The sequence below is a fragment of the Dreissena polymorpha genome, chromosome 3, assembly GCF_020536995.1.
Source record: "Dreissena polymorpha isolate Duluth1 chromosome 3, UMN_Dpol_1.0, whole genome shotgun sequence".
Taxonomy (NCBI): Eukaryota; Metazoa; Mollusca; class Bivalvia; order Myida; family Dreissenidae; genus Dreissena; species Dreissena polymorpha.
In genome coordinates this window covers 114897751-114921673 of record NC_068357.1, presented here as the reverse complement: position 1 = coordinate 114921673, position 23923 = coordinate 114897751, and the positions used below count along the sequence as shown (strand labels likewise).

At 32.4% G+C, this 23923-nt stretch overlaps 1 protein-coding gene across 1 annotated transcript; it reads right to left on the bottom strand.

The window, feature by feature from the left end:
• Window positions 1-2495: 2495 nt before the first annotated feature.
• Window positions 2496-23899, bottom strand: LOC127872511 (gonadotropin-releasing hormone receptor-like). The gene is made up of 5 exons (XM_052415836.1): window positions 23756-23899; window positions 22971-23112; window positions 22319-22522; window positions 21260-21401; window positions 2496-2673 (listed from the first exon to the last, which is right to left on the bottom strand). Exons 1-5 carry the CDS (start codon window positions 23897-23899, stop codon window positions 2496-2498), a joined length of 810 nt encoding a protein of 269 aa, XP_052271796.1.
• Between the last annotated feature and the right edge of the window lie 24 nt (window positions 23900-23923).

Sequence of the window (23923 nt, the reverse complement as noted above, 5' to 3'; positions counted from 1 at the left end):
GGGACCAGGGATGCAACTATATTTAAGTTTGACAGCTGGAATAAAAAGGCAATATCAATAATACAAATCTGAAGAACAAGCGCACATAAACAACTAACGACGACTATGTACAAAGTGAAAATTACCGATGACAAGGACGTCACTTTCTATGTAACGAAAACAAAATTGCAAACATCGGAATGGCCTTCGATCAGTGAGTTAATGTCGTACTCAAATCGCGGTTTCAATTATGACTTTATTTAAAATGTTTTGATATATATTTATATCGGATCAATAACATATTGAAGTCTCTGGATTAAAAAAAATAAACTTTAACATTTGCCTGTAAATGAAAATGTAAAAGCGACGTTTATTATTAGTCCACACCGGAGTTATCAGTAAACAGCAAAAAATACAACAACAAACAACACTCCCGAAAATGAATACAATTTAACAGCATTCAAAATCAAAACTATTAAACTTTTTATAAAAATTGTATCCTTTTAGTTCTTAGTGGTCTTAAGGCAAAGTTTTCAAATTGTTTAAGTATATAATATACAGTAAGCGGTCACAGCTAACTTATACGATGAAAAACAACATTCTCAGGGATATAGTTTTAGTTCAGGGCGCTTAGTTAAATGAATGTTGCATGCATACGTGTGTTGTCATAGAAAGTAGTTGCATTGTCTTTCAAATTTCACGTTTTGAAACCTCGTGTGGTATAGAAAGCGGTATGTTGCTCCGAAAATTTAAGCTACGAAAAAACTCTCTATTAAGGAAAGTTTAACGATTCAAGACCTTTTTATGTCTGAAAAATATGCCTAACTTGCAACAATAGAATGTTATGATGACTTTAAATCAAGTGATTTGATGCTAATTTGCAAAATGTGCAACCATCATATACAAAATTCAAAATCATGATTATTTGACATAAGATTTATAATCGTTCAAATAATGTCCACTTTAAGTGTCAAGTGGGTTTTTCATATTCGTTCAAATAATGTCCACTTTAAGTGTCAAGTGGGTTTTTCATATTTTTACAGCAACACAGTTCTTAACTTAATTTACTTTAGCGCTTAGACACATTAACAAAGTTATATTGTGTTCATTGTCAAAGATTGACCCTTTTGACATCAATCAGAAATGAACTCATGTTATAAAAGTCAACACTGACTAATGTTTAATTTGTTTATCAATATGTGAGATGATTTATCCAAAACGCATGCGAGCGTTTTATGATAACCTTACGATCGTTTGTGAACAATCTTGCTATCGTATGACTTACTGTTAACGCGATGGAAATTCTGATACCAGATTACGCATATAATCAGACGTTGTAAGTCGTATACCTGTTTAATCATTTAAGCCTATGGGAAAAATTCTAATCTATTATCTTGGTAACAACGTTAATTTATATCCTGGTATGACCACTAAATTCGAAACCTGTCGACAGCAAGGCTCAAACACGAGGTGTAAATCATTTTGATGAAACCGTACAATCAGTAAAATTATCATGAATGTACGCGTTTATATATTGTCAGTACGGTCATTCGTTTGTATCACATTATAAAGGCGTGTGTGCCTGTAACCAGATGACAAGAAGAGTGGAAGGAAAGTATAAAAAACTAAACTAAGGGAATATTATGCAATAAAATGTATTTTGGGATCGAATATTTGTTGTCTTCAACAATCACAACATTGTTATTGTCAACCAACGAGAACTCCCCTTTGTGTGTTGTGCAAGCCTGTATATTGCTTCTAATCATATTTTAGATTGTGAGAATAACATATTACGGTGGATAAACTGCATGAACTCAACCGCTATAAGTCATGAACGATATCAATAATTAAAACATTAATCACTAAACATAACTTTTTTTTGTCAAAACCATGTTAAAACTGTTTTCTGGACTTTTTTTCCTGAGAGAGCAATTATTTTTGAACACGTGTTTTATTGAACAAACATTAAGATTTTATGGCAATCGCTCGAATTGATATGTCAAAAATTGTCTCCAGAAACCGTATTGTTATGCGATTAAACATTAAATTTCAATTCAGTCAGCGAAATTCACGACACAATTGAAATCATATTTCAAAACTTTTTTTAAATCTAAATACGTTTCAGCCATGTTGTAATCACGAATTGAAAACATGTCCAAAAAAGTATAGACATAATATGGAACTGTCCTATCTGAATTTCAATGCTCTCAATATTCTAGCTATGTTCGCAGTATTGAAGATTATCAGATATAACAGCTGTTCAAATTGTTCGTTATGTTTTACGAAATGTTAGATTGTGACGTTTCTAAAGAAATTTTTGCAATATTCAGCTTCATTTACAGGAAAAATAAAGCGACCGGATGAAGAGACACCCGATTTTTTCTTGAAGACTTCTCTGAAGAATCGCCAAGTGGAATGGTAATCGTCGGTTGATGGATAGTGGTTTTACTACATTATCTGAGGAGGGTTGGATTAGGAAACTTCTACGGGCGCCTCTGTTATTCTAGCTAATACCGTCAACCCTCGAGCCGAAATTCCTCTCCCGCTGACTTCGCCGACTCCCGAAACTTGAAACGATAGATAAGTGGAATGGTAATTATCCGCAGGTGGATAGTGGTATCCCTAAATCTCCGGAAGAGGAACAGGAGATGCTTGGTTATGGATATGGTACCGTAGATGACGGAGATGGTGGAGCTTGGGAAGAGATGAAGACCGGAGTTTTAACGTGGTGGCCCTATGAAATAATGGAAGTGTCTCAGGACGCAGGTTCACAGTAAATTAAGCGTGCTGGGGAAACATTTCTGGTGTTCAGGTCGACGGCTGGTGACTTCAAGAGAGGTCATAAAGGCGGCGAAGTGCGCGCAAAACGGGAAGAAGGTATTTGTTAATTGTCAGCACCCCATGGAGGAGTAACCTTGTCATTTTAATGGTAACCAGACATGTATTGTCTTCAAAATGGCTACCAGTGCAATTAAGATATTATTGGCCACCGTGCAATGGTCTATTTAGATAAAAAAATATTTCTTTGGCGAACACCCTGGCAGCCGAGGATAATTTTACCTACTTTGGCTCAAAATTAAATTGTGACCTAAAAGGTCACGGGATCAAGTCTGGACATAATTAATTCGTGAAGACCTCAGCGTTGACTGTCACTTTAACAAATAAAGTTTTACCATTTACGTAATATAAAACGGTTATTCATACAGTTCATTGAAAACCCTGTCGGGAATCATCATCAAACCTTTATCAAACCTAACATTATAAAGCGTTGCAACGCAAAACGATTGGATAATTTGGAGAGTTTTGTTGTTGTCGTTATTTTGTGTTTCACTTCGAGAATTGCTTATATGATGTTTACAATAAATCACTTATTGTTTGAGCACGGATGCCCAAAATGTCTTAGCGTTAGGCTGTTTCTCCAGATGCAATTTGAGATTTATCATTTTGTATTTCTTTAATTGTATTCTTGTTTTTTAACCTGAGTTTTTTAGATTCAATGTTTAAATTTGTAAAAATTAAGCATTTAGTGACAATACATGCCGTAATCTGTGAAAAGGTCCTTTAATCAATATCACTTTCCTCATTGATGTTTTTTAAATATCTGACAACTGTAGACAATAAAAAGAAATTAAATTGGTGTTCGAATTTCTTGTAGCCATTCGATTGGCCTACATTAAAAAGTCGAACTTCATGTCTTGTGACTGTAAGCAATATAAATACATTCAAAGAGCGAACAACTGCAGTGCCTTGAGCGCTTTGATTTAACAAGGGTTTGGTCTTTTGTGTTTTTTTACTCTCATGTTATAATATCAATGAGTAAACAATTTCCATCAGTTACCTTAAGTATTAACCCATATATTTGAGCTCGATTACATGCGCTTGATTTCGTTTCATGGGTAGAACCAGTACTCTGGGGACACCTTAAGAACGCTCCTTCAGTGAGGATTGAACCCGTTACCTCCCGGTCGCTTGACGGACGCCATGACGACGTTTCAATTGCCTTGTTAGCGACATTCGAACAAAGTATTTAAAGCCGTGAAAATAACGTGTTATTGATGAATACTCACAATTACAAGAATAAATGCACATTTCTTAGAATTGTCTATGCCCCTCACACATGCACAAACACTAACAAACGTGTTTTAATTATCAATGAAAATAATGGATCGTTGATGTGTACATACCAGTAGTATTAATGCCATCATAAAACAGGGACCAAACTTTACATAATCTGACCAAAAAGCGGTAAAACCATCCTCACTGAAAGATCACTAGACTAAATAGAATTGTTTTTCATAACTTCATTAATTTAAGAATCCTCATTATAGTTTTATTTTTTGTTAATGCATTGTGTTTATGAAGTTTTCAATGTAATTCTTTTCTAAAGATCACATAAATGTTTATAGATTCATGCATGATTCACAACTACAAACATTTAGAAATGCATATCGCGAGCCTCGTTCTGTAAACATCGATTTATTATTGCGTCATGAAAGTCGCTAAACTTGCGTAAATCGTTATTTACGCTGTTCCGGTAAGAACTCATGGAAAATATACATTTGCACAAATCGTTTGTGTTTGGCAAATAAATTATCTTAAAACAAAAGATTTTTACATCTAACGTTAAATAAAGTTGACGACAGTGTAACATATCTTAGGTAATATTTACATTAATAACCCATCATTCACTGAACTGATTTTATTTTTAGAAAAACAAGTGTTTTGAATCCAACATATGAGACATTACATACATTAATACATCTGTAAAAACTAAGAAGGATTTATATTATAAGGCCAACATGGTCGAACAGAATTGTATATTTCCTATGGCGAACTATAAGAGCTCTGAAAAGTAACGATTCAGTTAACTTTTTTTACGAAATACTTCTTGAAATATTCGATGATTTTAAAAACAAATGTTAATTTAAAGAAGCGAATTACATTGGCGTTTACAATTTAGGCAATACTGAATACATTACAAAAATAAATTCAATTTCACAATGATAACATTCGTTCAAAAAATACTATTAGAATATAGCAATTTAACGTGTCACTTAACATACTTTCTGATTTACGCAACTTTTAGAACTTGTAGACAAATCCGATATGTTTTATTGCTCGGATTTTGCCACATCATAATTGTTTAAAATTGGCTAATCAAACTGGAATAATCAAATCTCTTTTTCACAAGACGGATATTGCTGCAATCTAGATATTGGAGTTTCTCACTAGTGTTCATTAGATAACACACTTACAGATCATATCATATCATAAATGACTTGTCTAGACTAGATCTGGTTAAGAAGTTCAGTTCAGATATGTTATAAATGTTTCGTGTTAATGTTTTTCTAGTCCTTATTAAGTATTGCTGAAAAAAATAATTGGTGCACACTTTTAAATCGTATAGTCATTTTAATGTGTATACAATACATTTATTTTGTAATCGAATTGCGCAGGAAAACAAGACCATTGTTTATAAAATTCATAACTGCTGAGTTTTAATTCTTAATTAATATTTATGTAATTATAGTATCGATACTTGCACAACTGAAAAGTTCATATTGAAGTTTGTATTATACAATGTCATTTACATGCAGTAGATGAAGAATTTCACATTGATGAAAACAAATACATTTTGTTCTTTAATATAGGACCGATGATCTTCTGATTATAAAGCATTGCCAGCCCGAACTTATACATATACATGTATAATTGGTGCGCATTGAACGATATGAAAAAAAATGAAAGATACAATAACACTCTCAAAGGGATGAGGTAATTGTTTGTTCCGATCCGCTATTTTAACAAAATATCTAATAAGAATGTACTTTGTTTGTTAAAATTTAAAATTCATTATTGAACTGACTTGTATAAAAACTTGCAAACACGCCACACATTCAAGACACATTCACACAACAATACAGAACAGAATGGAACAGAAATTTATTATATACCTGTTTAATGCTTTTAACAAAATACAGGTTGTATCAATCGTTGAAATAAAAAAAATCCCGTATTACGCTTCTCGCTGTTTCCAATTCCGTATTACCTTACTAGCCGGACTACTTCGACCAATTTAATGAATCACATTACGCGCACCGAAAAATAAATATTTTATATTACGAAATATATTACGTAGTTCATCGTGTGGCGTCATTTCTGTGACGGAACACATTAGTTTTATCTAAACTCTATGGAATTTAAGGACATGTCGGACGTGGTGTTTTTTAACAGTCAACTATTTGTTAAAAACATCGAACGAATTCAAAATGTTTACACGTTAATTTACATACACTGCATTCATACGCGTCTTAAATAAACTATGGCGACCCGTTTTTGTCATTGTTTTGTCAGTTTTGTTAAAGAAAAAATACAATTGTTAACTGTTTTCGTTAGTTGTTGTATATAATAAATGGAATATTGCGCTAGTCATTTGTTCTAAGAGTTTGTATCACTCTCGTGGCTTGTGCTATTTCGCATCACACTCGAGGCTCCGCCTCTCGTGTGATACGTCATCACACAAGCCACTCGAGTGATACAAACTTTTGGAACAATTGACTAGCGTATAATTCCGTATGTATTACGACTTGTCCAGTTTAAACAATAAAATAATACACATATCGATATGTCGTAAGAAGAGAGAGTGTTCAAATAGAAATATGTAGGATGCATACTATTTAACGTAATACCATTGAAGTTGTTTGGAAAATAACTCTTCTTTTTTGAAAATATTAATGCAACACGAACAGTGTGGCTGTCATACCGTTTTTATTAATGGAAATAAACTAAGTTAAAAATTTGATTATTTTATGCATACCATGTCGATTATCATGCTAATAATAATAGTAAGTAATAAGCATAGATAACATATGGCAGAAAATTTAACAATCAGAAAAGTCATTGTATATGTGTTTAAACAATTGCGCCAAAATAAATAAATGTGTTTTTTATTCTGAAAATGTATATCTTTATCCCTACTGGATATTTAACTGAGTATGTGTTTAAAGATACAAAATACTTTTTAAGTTGTATAAATACATGTTAGAAATGGCTAATTTGTGCGAAGTTACATTTAACATAAATACTTTTACAGGGGCGTAGCTCGCATTTTTTTAACTGTAGGCCCGGTTATGAAACGTAAAAGGGGGGTATGTGGGGCCTCCCCCAGAATTTTTTTTAAATTCTATAACGGCTTTGGTGAGATTTAAAGCATATCTAGACAAATAATAAGATAAGAAAATACCTGTTAACCTGTTTTTCTTTGATAATTTACTTGTTATTTATATACCAAAGAAATACATTTTAAAACAATATGGAACAGAGAAAAATTTACAATCGTTACATTCAACTTATTCACAACTCAACCCATGGGACTTCTTTCCAATAATACTCTTTGCATGTCTATTACAGCACCGTATTCAGTCAATGGATCGGGATAAGGGGGCAAGTGCTTCATTTTAAATTTCCGCGGTCATAAACATCATTCGGAATGTTTCTTTAAAATCCAACGATAATCTATTACAACTTACTGTAATGTTGACAGTGAGACAAGTAGATCTACATGTAGATCTATGTAAACTTGTAACAGCAAGTAACGTGAAAAGAAGCGAAATAGAATCTAGTCACATAGAAAGAAGTAGAGTTTATAATTAGAAGGTATGTCCTTTGAACAGTTACACGACCAGAATCCATTGTCTGACGATAATGTCAATATGAAATGCAGATTTTTAACACCTGACCCCTCAGGGTCAACATTTGAATGCGTTTTTCGAAGTTGAAGCATATTTTAGTAATTTTCATGTTTCAAAAAAATATATAGGCCCGGGCCTGCTGTGCCTAATAGCAGCTATGCCCCTATTTTATTGCAGGAAGCTCCCGATCATTGAAGCGGAAGGGGTATCTGCGTTAGGGATGTCAATTAGAGATTACTAATCTGGTTCAAAGAAAGCTGTGTTTAGTCTAAATAAAAATTATTTTGAAATCTTAAATAAGAAGTACATCAATCGCGGTGACACTGTTTCCTGATAACTGCCACGTGATGTAGCCATTCCGAGAATGTTACGCGATGAGAGTAATGAATACATCGATGTCGGTATCAGATACGGCGTAATGATCATGACTTTGTATGAATAATTACGCACTACACGCATGATCACACGCTGGCTGGTGTCCCTGATGACTTCTGGCGGAGTGTGAATGTAATTAAAAGTGCACCAGATGAAAAATTATTCCTTAACAAAATCGCCTCTGTGTAATAGTAGATGTTGAACCGATTAATTATAGCATATAGATGCCGAGTTTTTGTTTTACATTTAAAGGGGCCTTTTCACAGATTTTGTCATTTTTTTAACTTATTCATTAAATGCTTTATATTGATAAATGTAAACATTGGATCGTAAAAGCTCCAGTAAAAAATCAAGAAAAAAAATAAAAAGAGGAAAAGAACATTGCCCGAAGCAGGTTTCGAACCAGTGACCCCTGGAGTCCTGCCTGAGTCCTGAAGTAAAAACGCTTTAACCTACTGAGCTATTCCGCCTAGTACACATGGTTGACGTATTTTATACCTTATATAAGCAATCTTCGTAGTTTCACAAAATTTAACGATAAAAACAGAACTCTCCAAATTATTCAATCGTTTCGCGTTGCAACGCTTTATAATTTTTAGGTTTTAAAATCGTCAAAAGATGCATATAATGGCTATATTAGAGCATGGTTAATGTTCAGTATTACTGTTTCCTCACAAATATCATAACTAAAACGAAAACTTACGAATCTGAAACAACTTTTTTCAATTTTGTCAATTTACCAAAGCGTGAAAAGATCCCTTTAACACATTTATGTGGTATTATATTAATAGTATATGTGTTGATTAATATTAATTTGTAATAATCATGTAGAGAATAGTAATTTATTATTTAAACAACTTGACGCATTCACCGTGCTCTGTAAGCTCCCATTTTAGTTCACTTTTCTCTTGTATTTGTATTCATTGTACAATGTCACGTTATGTGTTTGTTTTTGCAAGCCACATCACATGAATGATATATTGTGTACGTATTTAAATCTTGTATACTCATGAAGACATAATATGTATGAAATAAACTTGCCCAACTCTATTTTATATTTATATTTTTTTTTTACAAAATTGGCCGAAATAAGAAATCTGAACCGTAAAATTAATAAATACTCATACAACTTGATCTGACATAAATATGCTGTTTTGCAGCGTTATAAAAATGTGCACGTGTATCTGCAACTGTTATTCTTGTTATTTTAATAAATGAATTAATGTATTGCTCTACGTATATTGCAATATTTTATCATTGACAATTAAACTCCGATGAAGTTTATTTGAGTCTGAATGGCAATTAATGATGCAATTAATGATGCATTAAATGTTATTTTATTTATTAATATTTATGATCATTCATTATTAAGAAAACTGCAATATTCATTACATCACCGCCCACTAAAATGAACTCATAAGTCGTGTCTTTTTTTTTTTTATTATCAAAATCTCGATTAATGTGACGATACACATAGTCCTTGGAAGCAAATGTCTGCTCCCAATCAGTTCAAATTATATATTGACTATCCGTTTTGTCTCTTCCTCACGCTCTTAGTAATTATTATTGTGAATGTATCCATTACAATTGGTATGCTGATAACTTGATGTGATGCGTGACCAGTGTGAAAATAAAAGTTTAAGCAGAATTCAGGTATTCATCAGCATGTCATTCAGGGTGTAAAAGCAGCACGCAGGACTTCATTGACTGTATGATACAGTAAGTGAAAGACAACACATCGAAATTAACCAATTGACGCATATACATCGGTTTGGCTTTAAATTGCTTTCCAAGTTGTTTAAGTTTATCGATTTGACCATTGAACGGAACTTATAAATTTGCAAATACACATTTTATTGATCAAACCATATATTGATTGACAATATTAATCTTAAAATTTGTGTTATTAAGGTGGTATATTGGAAACAAAGTTTAACTATAATATAAGGAAAAGGTTTCATAAATGTATAATGGATTTTTTTTTTTGAAAAACATTAAGTGTAAAATTTAATGTTTGCAAAAAAACACATTTTACAGAAAACATGTAGAATGTAATCCACGCTGAACAGGATTGTTAACTTGCTCTAAGCTATGCGATATGACAATCTAGAGAAACTGCAAATAATATTAACAAACACTTCAAATATTTAGTCACAATTCTGTCCCAAATAAAATTGTATTTGATTTGTTTAAGCGATGCCCTTACCGATACAGGAACACGTTGAACCATATTATGTAAAATAAGTGACAAATCTAAGTATCTCGTGTAACAAAACACGTCTAACAACAAAATACAAGTTCTTTTTTATTGCTGAATTTTATCAAATAAGATTTTAAAAGATTGGCATACAATTGGTACTTTGTTTTAAGATCTCTTAATGAGTATTTTGCCAAGAGACCTTAACCATAACTCAAACTCAAGAAATCATGACATGTATCCCATGGGACGACAAATCAAGGCTTTTCACAATAAATGGATACAAATTTCTGTTTTAAATACCGTTTATGAAATAGTTTCACGTGTTATTGCAAACATAATACGATTCCAGGTCAGCAGCTTTTTATCGACTTTGAGAAACTGTTCGTATCGTTATCTTTGTCTTTGGTGCAGAAATAACTTTATTTTACTTGGGCTTGACAAAACGTTATATTCTTTAAAAGGTATCAAAATCAGCTATAAATCAATATCCCTACCTTCAAGACTTACCCATGGGCTCTTACTCGTAACATGTTTATTATTTTTACGTTAATATAATTTCTTAAAATAAATGTTAAACTCATAGATATAAGGGAAGTAGAATATACACGTACACTATTTGCACATGATAATGCAATTGATAGGAATATAACAATATTTAAATGAAACGCTGCATGCTTTAAAATCCGCTATGGCATAGGCATTGCAATCTATAAGCATGTATTTAAACGAACGAATATTAATGTGTTGGTCTTAACACGATACGATTGAAGCCTCTATTCAATCTCTGAAACGAACATGAAATGCACACAGCCCAGTTTGGAAATTTTATTTGGTTAATTATAGAAAATGTACATGTCGATTGTAGCAAACTTATTCCTTATAAAAGCATAACCTTAAAATAATATTAAATAAAAATATTGAATTAAATAATATTGGAAATTATTTTTGGATTTTTTTAATTCTAAAGGTAATCTGGATCAGCCCCTTTATTATTAGGAAAATCTATCCATGGGAAACACAAGTGTCTGCTTCTGGGTTATGGCACACTGCCATATAGGCGACCTTTTCGATAATAAAAGGACTGCTGAACAATGCATACATACAATTCCATGTAAAATAAACAAAAATATTTAAAAATATGCTTTTAAATTTGTATTTATTTGTCACTATTTAAAATTAAAATGCTGAAGAAAGAAGCTACACAAATCAAGCAATCACACAAAGGCATTTCATAAGTCCTTCATTAATAACTTATCTTATGCTTTCAATATCAAAGTCAATGAATTATATTATTAAATAAAACTGATCATATTTAAGTTATAAACAAAATTAAGGTCAAGTAAATTTAAAATTTTAATTAATTGAAATGTTTCAAGTCATATTTTTCATGTTCTATTACTTGAAAGCCCATAAACCCACGAAGTCATCGAAAACTTCGAACAAGTTTTCGAAAAATAAAGTAAACCCATAAACATTTAATGTTCCTTATAGTAATAGCAATATTTTTAACTCTATATCTGGTCTGGTAACAAAGATTTAACAATATACAAAATGCTCTTTTTGTGTTTTGCGGGACAATATATTTTACACATGTTCATATACCAAGTTAGTGATCGTTTGTCGTATGAGTTGTTATCATTACGGGAATTAAAATGGAATCCATTGTGCCACGAAAAATTAAAGCGAGCATTTTGTTTTTCATTAAATCTATGTTACTATGCCACATATATCGTTGAAATTAGGCTAATGCTATAAAATAACACTTTTTTATAAAGTAACATAAGTACTCAAAATCAAAGAATATTTTGCAAATAATGTCGTAAAATAAAGTCAATCTATAAAAAACAGTGTTATAAAGTACGTTTCTCCGTCTTCACTCTTGCAATGAAAATATTATTTACCAAAAAAAAACACGCGCTTCTTTAATGTCTTTTTTGTAAAAAAGGATAAACCAATTAAAGTAGCTGTTGCAAGCCCAACTTGACTAGATAACCTTTATGAACAATACCTTCAATGCCACTTAATTGGATTAATACACGTCAGACCTGTATTTTAATAATCCTACGCATTCGCTGTCGAATTCCATCAATTATTAATTTAAAAAAAATAAAAAATACATCTTTTATTAACAAAACTTTTTTAGAATAAAAAAGTATTAGAATATCATGACTAATAGTAATAATTGTATACGTTTTTCGTTTTATAACATGCGCATTGCATTGAATACCAATAGTCTAATGAAGAATAAAATTGGTTAGTTAATCCTTTATGTTACGCTCAATCTAGATATTTTACCCCAAGGAAAACAACATTGAGAAATTTTATTAATCAGTGAGGCTCAAATCAAGAGTGTCTAACATTGGAATATCCCAAGTGCATTACATAAAATCTCCATCTAATTGGAGTGGGTAAATTATCTTAATCTAGATACAAAATTCTCAGGAAATAAAATTTGCTATTTCCATGCGATCCATATAAAAACACATATTACATACTCGAATAATTAGATCAATGATATGTCATTGTTCGTATTCGTTTTATCGCATATTATTTGTTTTATGCTTAAGTTTCATGGTTTTGTTGTATTTTCGTATGTTAACGGGAGCTAAGGATTCAATCTTTCATACAACCTGATGAACAATCAAAGTTTGCAGATATTGTGGTACGCATGCTTTTCACTAATATTCTTTTTTCGTAAACAAAGAAACATAAAACTACAGCAACATTTTGTCATGGACATTTTTTTAAATGTTTCTCATAAGTTATTCCTTTAAAGCAACCAAAAACATCTGGAATACAGTCGTATGATAAATAATACATTCAAGCATAAGGTGTTGCATTCTAGTCTATGTTATGTACAACAATAATATGTATTGTTGTTATGAATTAATAACTATTCTGTTAATAATTTACAATTCACTTCCGGCCATAAGTTATTCATATCTTAAATAGTATGTTAAACTTAAAATAAACTACTGCAAAGTATTGTTTCCGATATATTTTATTTAATATTATAACTGATACAATAAGTGTCATTAATATAGCAAAAAGTGTATTCACGCGACACAAATGAAGGACTGTAACATGAATACGATTTCAATGCTACGGCATCTATTTTGCTTCATATTACTTGCATACAATGTTGTTTTAAATGATATATTATCCTATTGATAAGTTTGAACAAAAATGTGCAATTATAGCTAATTCCTAGGACAGTGCAACCATAATTCAAATATAATAATGGTTACATTACTTTTCGTCGGATATCGAACCGCGTTTGTATTTTTTCCACCACAAAATACCAAATAAATATTTGAACTGTTTTTCTTTCTTCCCGAGACGAGTGTACATTGTTCGAATGCTTCAACTGTTAATAACACCATTGGATCACACAAAAAGTGGTTCTCAGCCACCTGCCTGTGGCAAACAATAAACTTTGCATCCAAATGTAAATTAATAATGAATCTGGAATTTATTAATTTAAATTGTTTTCTTTACCGTTTTAGATGTTAACATTAATTCTGATTGTATATGGAAGTGTGTCCCATTATCTATTAAACACATACCAGCCTCAGCTTGGTAACTGTCAACTTACAATGAAGTTCGCCGTGGTGTAGTGGATGTGGTGTCCGCCTAGCGATCGGGGGGTCAAGGGTTCGATCCCAACGGTGTTTTGGATCCCCCAAAGACACCAAGTACTGGTTCTACACCCAAGACTCATGGCATAGTCAAATGCGTCGATGCTCGAGATGAGCCCTGCAATTTATCGGAGAAGAACTAATTTGTGGTAGAATAACATTCCAATTTAATGGGATCTTCATGACCTATGTGTTTTCACATGATAAGTGGATATACTGCATGTGAATCAGTGTTTTAAACATATATATAAGATTTATTATCATCATAGACGCAACAAAATTTTATATAAACAAACATGGCCAAAAACAAACACATACGCAACAGATTGCACCTGTCTATCTACATTTTTTGAAGTTGATACCTAATGCCAGTTGTTTAATAACGTTTTGATTTCGTGTTTTATGATGCACAAATTTCGATTAAGGCTTTTGTTTTTACATTAATAGCACATATCTCAGACATCTGAGTGTCGGCTTATCTTCGATATGTTTCTTACAATATTAGAATATGCTTAACAAATTATTAGTGTTGAAATTTCGCAATTTAATGGCAGGTGCATTTCTTTAATTGGCATGATACTACGTAACTTTTTGCTGCGTTGTGGCATTGCAAAACGTAATTTCTTGCAATATATCATTAGTTGTTCAAAAGCAAGAAACTTTTATAACCGACATCTTTGCTCTGGTGTTTTTAGTAATAGAGAAACAAGATGAGACGTTCCTCCCCTAGGCTAAAATCACCTACTAAACAAACTGACAGTCGTTCTTGCTATTTGATTTCATCTTGCGTGTCTATCTCAATGTAGTGTTAATCGGTCCAATGTATTCCTTAAAATATTTAGGCTCTATCCAAATGAATAGGAAAACAATCGGCTTCGAACAGTTTTGATGATGGCGTGAAAAAGGAATAACTATCAGCTTCAAATGTGATAGAATTGCTGTTGACCATTAGTAATATACCACTCATATCAGATAAATAAAGATGATACACATGGTACGGAGTGCATTATTTACGTACGTTCTTTATTGAAAATTTCAAGTATGCATTTCTTTTTGAAAATTACACGCTAATGCAGTAAAAGAAAGATCCGTTTTTAAAGGACAAGGCAAACACACTTACACCTCTGACAGGATATACATATTTGAATATGCTTAACAAAAAGCAATTTAACTAAGCTTTCAGTATACATTCTAAAATCTTCATGAAATATAATCAAGTTTAGTTCTTGCATTCGAAATAAGCGTCACTGGCTTGGTCGATGCTCTAGCAAACTTAAAGTCACGTTAAAGACTTGATGGCTGAGACAGGAACCTATCGCATTTTTGTATCACAACTTCTACCTAAAGTGTAAGTAAGATAATCTAATTATTGAGAAAGTTGCTCGAAACAAATAAACACTTTCCACATGAAGTAAAGGAAGCCATATTGTTCCAATACTTGTTTATTTTTATGTTGAAGTAATTTGAACAATTTACCTTGCTGAGCAATCCATACTATTATACTGTCACATATATTTTATAAATATAGCATCAACACAAAATGTTTGAATGTTAGCGCGTCACTTTAAAAGAACTTAATTGTTTTCAAACCTCTCTCGAAGAGACTCCTAACTCAACACATTATTTTTTAAAGGTTTAACGGAAGGGCTTTCAAAAACTACATTCAATTGTTATGATTATATCCAATTCAGTTTAAATTTAGTACAAGCGAAAATGAGAAAGTAAGAACACAAAGTTTCACTCGATCTACAACAGTGTGCCATACGTCATTACAATATCATGAAGCAATACAACATTACACAAAAATTATTAGGAAAAAGCAAATGGATTCAGCCTTTTAGCACATGGTTAAATACATTCATTTAAAATATTTTCACGGATTTTATTGAAAAAGGAGATGCATTACAATGACGTTGTTTCGCAAATTTCAATCCTAAATGGTTTTAAGCTGGTATATCAGCGTGGGTATACAAGTAAAAACTGAACACACGTCAATGACGGAAGATAAACTGTTACGAGGAAAACAAAATAGAAGCCATTATTTCAGGCAGATGTTACTTGATGGAAGTGCTTTCCCTACATGTTTTAATTTCAGAGCCTTGTTTTTGTAAAAGCAAGAATAATACAATAAGTTGATGTGTTTCTATTTTGGTTGTGCCAAATACAGGAATGTTTTCGCTCAAAATACATATCTGTCACAAGACAAAAAGTGTACATGCTGGTTAGCGTCGGTAACTTCATTCATTTATGTATTTATATGAAATAGATATGACGCAATTTTAAAACGTGTATTTATAAAGATTAAACAATACAACATGCTATTCATTAGGACATCTACTCGATTAACAGCGGAAGCTGTCGAAACTTTTTTTTGTATTTTAACGGCCTATAGTAAAGGTAAAATCTAAGTAAAGCATGAAGTGAATGTTTGCAATCAAGTGGCTAACTTTTGCAAAATCATTCCTATGAGTTTGCGACTTTAAAAGGCTATGTGAGTTTCTATTTTATGTTCTTTCGTGTACGCAATTTGGCGTCGTTTAAAACCCGCAAAGCGCCAGAACGACACATCATGAGCGCTAGATCCCCCCTCCCCCCTTAATTTTTGGCTGTTAAAGTCGCCAACACGCGAAGAAGAAAGAACGAGAAATATCGAACTTACCGAAACATTAATTGTTTTGCGAGTATACCAATATAACATCCTTTTACCAACATGAAATATATTTCTTGACTGTAATTATTGTTTGCATCGATAAGTGGTGTGCAGGGGTGGAGTGTCATATTCATTTTTCATGTGAATAGGACTGAATATTTGATAAGCATTAATTTAGTCGGTTAATATATTTGTTTGAATATTTAGATGACAATACTTTTGTGTAATGATGGTTATGCAGCTATGTAAATCAATGTATCCGTTTAAAAGTACCCACGTTTTTGGTGGAGTTTTGATGCCACAAACAAAATGCAATTCGGCTACCAAGATCTCGCTTTGTGCGATTCTGATGATTGTCCAGTAAGACGTCAATAGATGGTCATCAAATTTAACTGCACGATGCCTTTTAAGAGCTCAATGTGAAGATTTTAAGTTTCAAATTAAAGCCTTTTACAGCATACATGTATTCGTTAAATATTTTATAAGATGTTTGTTTATGTCCAAATTCTTGAATTGTATCAAATATTTTAAGTGATTGGAACAAACTCAATAAATAGTTACTGGAAGCCTCTGTACTGAGATTGTTTGTCCTTTAATACGCATGTGGTTATAGTTAACTGACATTCGCTTTCAATTAATGACATATTTTATTGAAGTAAGCATGGAAGATGTAATAAATTTATTTCTTAGATATTTGGACTGATATATGTGGAGAACAAACCTGTATACTTATGACTGGTTTAGTACTAACATCCATGCATTTCACATTGGAAAATATACAAAGAAACAAATTAAAATCGAGAATGACCGTTGAAACAAAATCAGCAAGGGGGCGATTTAATAAAAGTAAAAGAAATCGAAACTTATATATAAAACATTCAAATGTACCGTAAAGTTCACTTAATTTTAGAACAAAATGAAATGAATGTTAATATATCACGTCATTTTACTGTTTGGTACATCGAAACATCTAGGGATTTTCATATATATTATGTATTTGTTCCATTCTGAGATGATTGAATAAGGATAACATTTGCATTAAGCAACACGGCGTTGCGTATTATAATCACACTGACCCCTAACAATTTAGGGATTTGATTAAATGTTTAAGGATACAGAAATATGCGAGTTGTCTAAAAACATGGTCAAATAATGAGCCCATATAACATGTCATTCAAAAGCAAACACATTTATTGTTTGTGAAGCTGACATATTTTATTTCATCAAATTGTGACGCAAGTAATTACATAACAACTCAAGATAAACTCAAACTCCTGCAAATCTATCATCAGCATCGATAACCAGCGTGAAATATTTCAATACATTTTGATAAAAATCACCCATTCATTTCGGCAGTCTATTAATTTACAATGCATTGTGCAGTTAATTTACCTAAGTAATAATTATACTTGACAATCTATTTATATATAAATTAACTTGTTACCAAACCCCTGCGATGAAAACATTGTGCAAGAATATTTACATTACTAACTTTACATATACAATGACAAATCAACTGTCGTTAATTGTGAAAAGAAATGAAATACAATGATCCATGCTTGGGTTTCATATTTATGTAAATAACTGTTCAAATTAGACTTTAAATTTGATATGTATACATATCTAGAATACATTTAAATGTAGCATAATACATTTTACCCATGTATGCAACAAACACATCTGCCATAAACAAAACGTAACGAAATCGTCTTCATATGATGAGAGCTCACTTTACACAACCCATCGACCTCTTGCTTGTTTCAATTTGTTGTCATTTACTTAACGTGCCGAACAAGTTTTGTAACACCACTATTAGTCATGTAGTGGTGTTTGTGGTGTCAACACTTTCATAACCTCTCGTCGTGACCGATGACTTTTGTGTCCCGCATGGTAAAATATCCCTGCTGAAGAACAGGAATATGACTGGATTGCACGCGCTGTTTAGGGGATATAAGCGCTGAAGAACGATATAGTAACGAACATCGAGCACGTTGATTTGGTATACATCGAGGATGTGAAACACTGTTGCCGGCAACCAGCAGATAAGGAACGCTGAAATGTTTAGAAATAAGTTTACTATAAAATATGCGCAGTATTGTTGCGCAAACTGAGGAAAGTTATAGTATATATCTTGCCAAATTCCATACTTTAAAATCTACAACGATTTTCGTATGATTAAAAATGATTACGAGTACCATGCCAAGGGAACGTATTTTTTATTCATAAGTTCAGCACTTGGCTCATTAGACAATTTGTGCCAATTTCGTTCTCATTTTTTTCCAGAAAACAATTAAGTTCAAAACTTTAATTTTAAAGTCCTGAAACTTCTGAATAGTTTGTGTAAATAATTGAAGTTATGGATAAACGAAAAACGTAAAACTTACTCCAATTGGAAGAATTACTGTTATACAATCACTTATTTTACCATTTTATACCCACTGCTGCCTTTTCAAAACCCGTCATTTTACCTTTGATCATTGCAGTTATTTACACTTGTTAAATATTAAGCTTTCTCTTTAAAGGCAATTCAATTCATGTAATGAAAGTAAATATATAAGTCTCATAAAACCTATGTTTAATTCGGGAAACTTTCTATACTGGAATACAATAAATTGAAACTGTTTTAATCATGATATCAAACGGTTCATTATATTGTGAAAATACATGATGTTAACACTATTGTTAACATGCCGTTGTTTTATAATTACCCTTTTCAATTAGTCAACGAACCATGCTTTACAAAAATAATTGTATGACGGTGATATACGAAGTGTGTTCAACGGCCGATTAAAAACATAAGTTTCGCCGCCAAATGGTATACTTTTAATTCAGTTTGTGAAATAGATGTAACATAGGGGTAACGCATTCGTTATTTTTGTAAATTGAATATATATGTATAATTAAAGAAAGCGTAGCAATTTTTAAATACACATGTTAATATTAACGCAGCGGCACAGAAAAAAACAGCCAGTGGTTACCACGGTACCAAGGTTGGCTGTCATACGTGATCCGGATTGTCTTGAAAAATTATGTCTACCGGAGGTGGATGAGCACCCGTTAAATTACTAATGTAAAGTTACGCCATTAGCTGCAACACTGATGCCCAATTAAAAATGTTTCAGGTGCGACGACCTAGGAAAACCATACACTTGACTGGTCTAAACGTAGTTCTACCAATCGCTTGACATACACTTTAACACACGAGACCACTTAATCGTCCACCAGCGATTTAACACTTTTTGGAGTCCGACATTTACACACTTTATAACTCGGACAGCGATTAGACATTTTAAATTCGGACAATTATACCACGAATCGCTCCACCAGCGATTTCACACTTTTAAAACACATATAACTCGGACTAACACAACAATACCACTAATCGCTCCAGCAGCGATTTCACACTTTTAAGGTCCGACATTTACACACTTTTAAACTCGGTCCATAATACTATTTATCGCTACACCAGCGATTTCATACTTTTTAACACTTTTTAACTATCGCTTCACCAGCGATTTCACATTTTTTACACACTATAACTCGGACCAACGGTTACACATTTAAAAACGGACCTTCAAACAAAGTTTTTGCCCTACGGTATTGCTACTTTGTTATAAACTTAAGGCTAAAATTTCTTTGACAAACCCGAAAGGACCCGCTGATGGAACACAGTAGCGCAGAGTCCATTCGTGCGTGTTAAGTCTTTGTCTTTAAGGTTAGCCTTAAGAGATATATGTTTTATAATAAGTAAGCATTTACCCGAAAGAAAACGCTAATGTTACAAGTAACGCAGAATCAATCCGAGCAAATGTTTTCAGTCAATGTCGTTAAGATTAGCTTTAAGGGAGATATATGTTTTAAAATAAGTCGGCATGCCCATCCGACCCCGGCAAACAGAATTTTCCGCCACAATAAATATTCCCTCATATGTTGATTTTATGCAACTTTCTATAAGAACAGTTACATTTTTTAGATACTATGTACCTTATCGTTTTAATAATGTCGTTATATATGTCGTTAAACAATAGCATAATAATTATAATGGCATTCACCAATGTTATGTAATTTTAATATTATATTTGAATCAATTGCATAATTAACTGGTACTATTTGCAATATAGTATCTACTTTATCAAGGAAAAATAACAATTGCAATATTTTTTTAAACAACGAAAACAATCTTACCAAAGCATATTATCAATGTCATCTTTATTGTTTTGATTCTTGCTTTTGGTAGTAAACCACTGTTTTTGGTTTCATGACAAGGCTTGCAATTTGAATCTGAAATAAAACACAACGAGATGTCATTCTGACTTAAAATGTAAGTTTAACGCATTGTTCGTAAAAAATATATCTTATGTCAGGCGATTGTGATACTTATTTATCCGTTTTATAAAAAATGAGCATATCAAATGTACAATAAAGCTCGCAATACAATTAAACAAACCCCAAAACGATTCACATGTACTAGTCGTGAGAGTTATTATTTTTTATAAGCTTCCTGATTCTTAACCAAAACTACATGAAATGTTGTTAAATAAATATGTTTGTTATTTAAAACATTTAACGTAGTGCATATACGTCATTGTCTCAAGATCCAAAAATATGAAAAAGTGGTATTGAGAGCTAAAAAATAGTGATTCAAGTAAGGCAAATAAGGAAAATGCAAAATCTTAAAGACAATACTCTTTGATTCCTTTGTTTGATGCAACAATCATATGTTTACCTTCTAGTATATAGTTCATTTCCGTGAGATTTCTGCTTTCCCTCCAGTGCTTCCAGACGACAACCGTGATGCAAATGTAGCAGACGGAGACAGCGAGGAATGGAATGAAGAACACGAGCAGCAGTGTGAACCAAACATAAAGCTGAAATTGCATTAGAACCAAACACTCCTATAAAAGAATAGCTATAACCTAATTAACAAGTATCATAACAAAACTCTTGCAAATCAGAATACCATGTAGCCTTAATGCAAATTTCTAGAAAAGTAATGTTCACCGTTTTCATTATGTCCATTTAAATAATTTATTATAATAAGCACAGAATATACGAATTTTTATTTTATTTATATCAATCACAACAAATGTATTAGATAATTTTAATTGACATTGTGTTCTATGTGCTCTCTTTTCAATATAGCCAAATTATTTTTCTAAATAATTGAACACAAAAATGTATACCTTGCATCAAATATCTGTATTGACATGAATGAATTAGTAATATGTAGCATCACTTAGTCAGAGTCTTGTGAATTCTAACTAATGTGTATGTTTTTCTATTTAACAAATTGGTTTCATACTGATTTATGATCAAACATAATGCATACACACCTTCCATCCAAGGTCTGTTGTGATAGCTACGCCACAGTAGTATGTTGTTTTATAAAGGACAGCTCCCGTGTACGGAAACGTCCACACAGGAATCAGAAAGGCCATTACCCATGAGCCGATAATTATGGCTTTGTATGGACGGTACTCTGAATATTTACAAGTTGAAGAACAATAGTGCGACAAAGTTTAATCCATACATAAACAGTATTACAAATACACTAACTTCATGTGAAATATCATTCCATATTGATCAACGTATATCATCCAATACAGTTTTAAAATAAACTACGGTTCTATGTGCTATTTAAATTGCAAAATCATACCGCGTCTGACATTGTAATTTAGCATTCTTTAATTGTCATCTACAGTTACGAAACGTTTTTACCATTACAAACACTTGATATTTTTGCATAAGCAACTGTAGTGGGGTATGCTTATTCCATATAATCTACCTCCAGTAATTGCCCTAAGCGGATATCGTACAGCCAGATAGCGGTCAACGCTCATTCCAATCAGAAGATTGTTTGACACAATTAGGACCACAAACGTAGAATAGCGCCAGGTGCGACACATGACGTCACCCAAGAACCACTCTCCTCTCAGAATACCGTAGAACACCCCTTCACCAAGAACGCTTACTAAGCCGACACAAAGATCTGAAATTTGAGCATTCCTATAACGTTAAATTAAATATTTGATTTCAAATGTTGTACACCGGTGCCATAACATAACACTTAAGAAATATCTTCCATTAAAACACTTTAGCTGGTTGCTAATGTATTTTTGCTAAATACCTTACAATTATTTTAATATTTTACCACAAAAATATGATCCGTTTGATTTTTGTAAGCTTGTAACTATTCTGCATTTGAGAATATACGTCAACAGTACATTTTTCGATCCATCGTGATTTAAAAGTGCTAAAACCATTTAAAAACAAAATCGAAGTAGAGTCACTTTATTTTATTTATTAAGCATTCATAGGTATTCAAATATGATGTGAATTTTGTGAAAATGTTCCTTATTCAGTAAAAAAAAGACAGATTTGATAACGGTGATTTGATAAATATACTGAGCACATGCGCGCATGTCAAATGTTCTTACCAGCAATGGCAAGATGGAATATGAAAAAGTGAAGCCTGTTGTTGCCTTTCTGTCGGGCTAAGATAATGATGACAAGACCGTTGAGGGAGATGATGACTGCCGCCATCAGCAGACATACAACTGAGATGGCAACAAACGATCCCTGCAAAGGAAATAAGTAAAATACCACCATGACCATTAAAAAATACCGACATACTGCGTAGTGGATGATAGATTCGCTTCTGTGTAATCTTTTCATCATAAAAAGTGATACGCAGCAAAACAAAAGAAAAACATATAATTGTCATGATAACTATTTACAGCTGCATATGATAATGTATTAAGATGAGTTGATCAGTTTCGTGTCATATTGTGTAATAAAACCATTTACAAGTTAAAAATGTGTTTCAGTAGTAAAAAAGTACGTAAACCGACGTTAAGTGTTTCGAATTTGTTATTGTGCCAGCTAAAGTCTGTGATGTTATTTCCTCTTATAAATATAACCTTGACGTTTGAAGTGAACAAGTCAAGCAAGTGAACGAGCAATGTATATAAATATGCTCGCAACTGAAACTGATACGTCAGTGGTTTCGGCAAAACGTTACAGAATTGTGAAGTAATTTTCTTATACCACCATTCACATTGGATACAAAAGATTGCAATAAAATGTTAAAGACTATGCTGGGCGTATAATAAAACCTGGTGTAACTTATTATAATCTTGGAACAATGTCTTTAGCATATTATTGAACATATGATAATGATTATGTTTATAAACAATCTACACATTCCCAGGCGTGTGTCCACAGCACGCTGCTGTATGGTAGCGAAACCTTGGCGACTTTCAATCGACATGAACGCCGCATTATCACCTTTCACATGCGATGCCTTAAGCGCATTCTGGAGATCAAGTGGCATCATCGTATCCGGCACAGCCTCTAAACGTCGCATCTGGCTGCTTGGTCACGTACTCAG

Bases quoted from the DNA above. Each gene is read 5' to 3' on its own strand.
- LOC127872511 (XM_052415836.1), bottom strand. From the start codon at position 23,899: ATGCGACGTTTAGAGGCTGTGCCGGATACGATGATGCCACTTGATCTC. The intron at 23,113-23,755 runs GTGGACACACGC...TTTCCTTTGCAG, and splicing joins CTACCATACAGCAGCGTGCT to GGATCGTTTGTTGCCATCTC. The intron at 22,523-22,970 runs GTAAGAACATTT...CTCAAATTTCAG, and splicing joins ATTCCATCTTGCCATTGCTG to ATCTTTGTGTCGGCTTAGTA.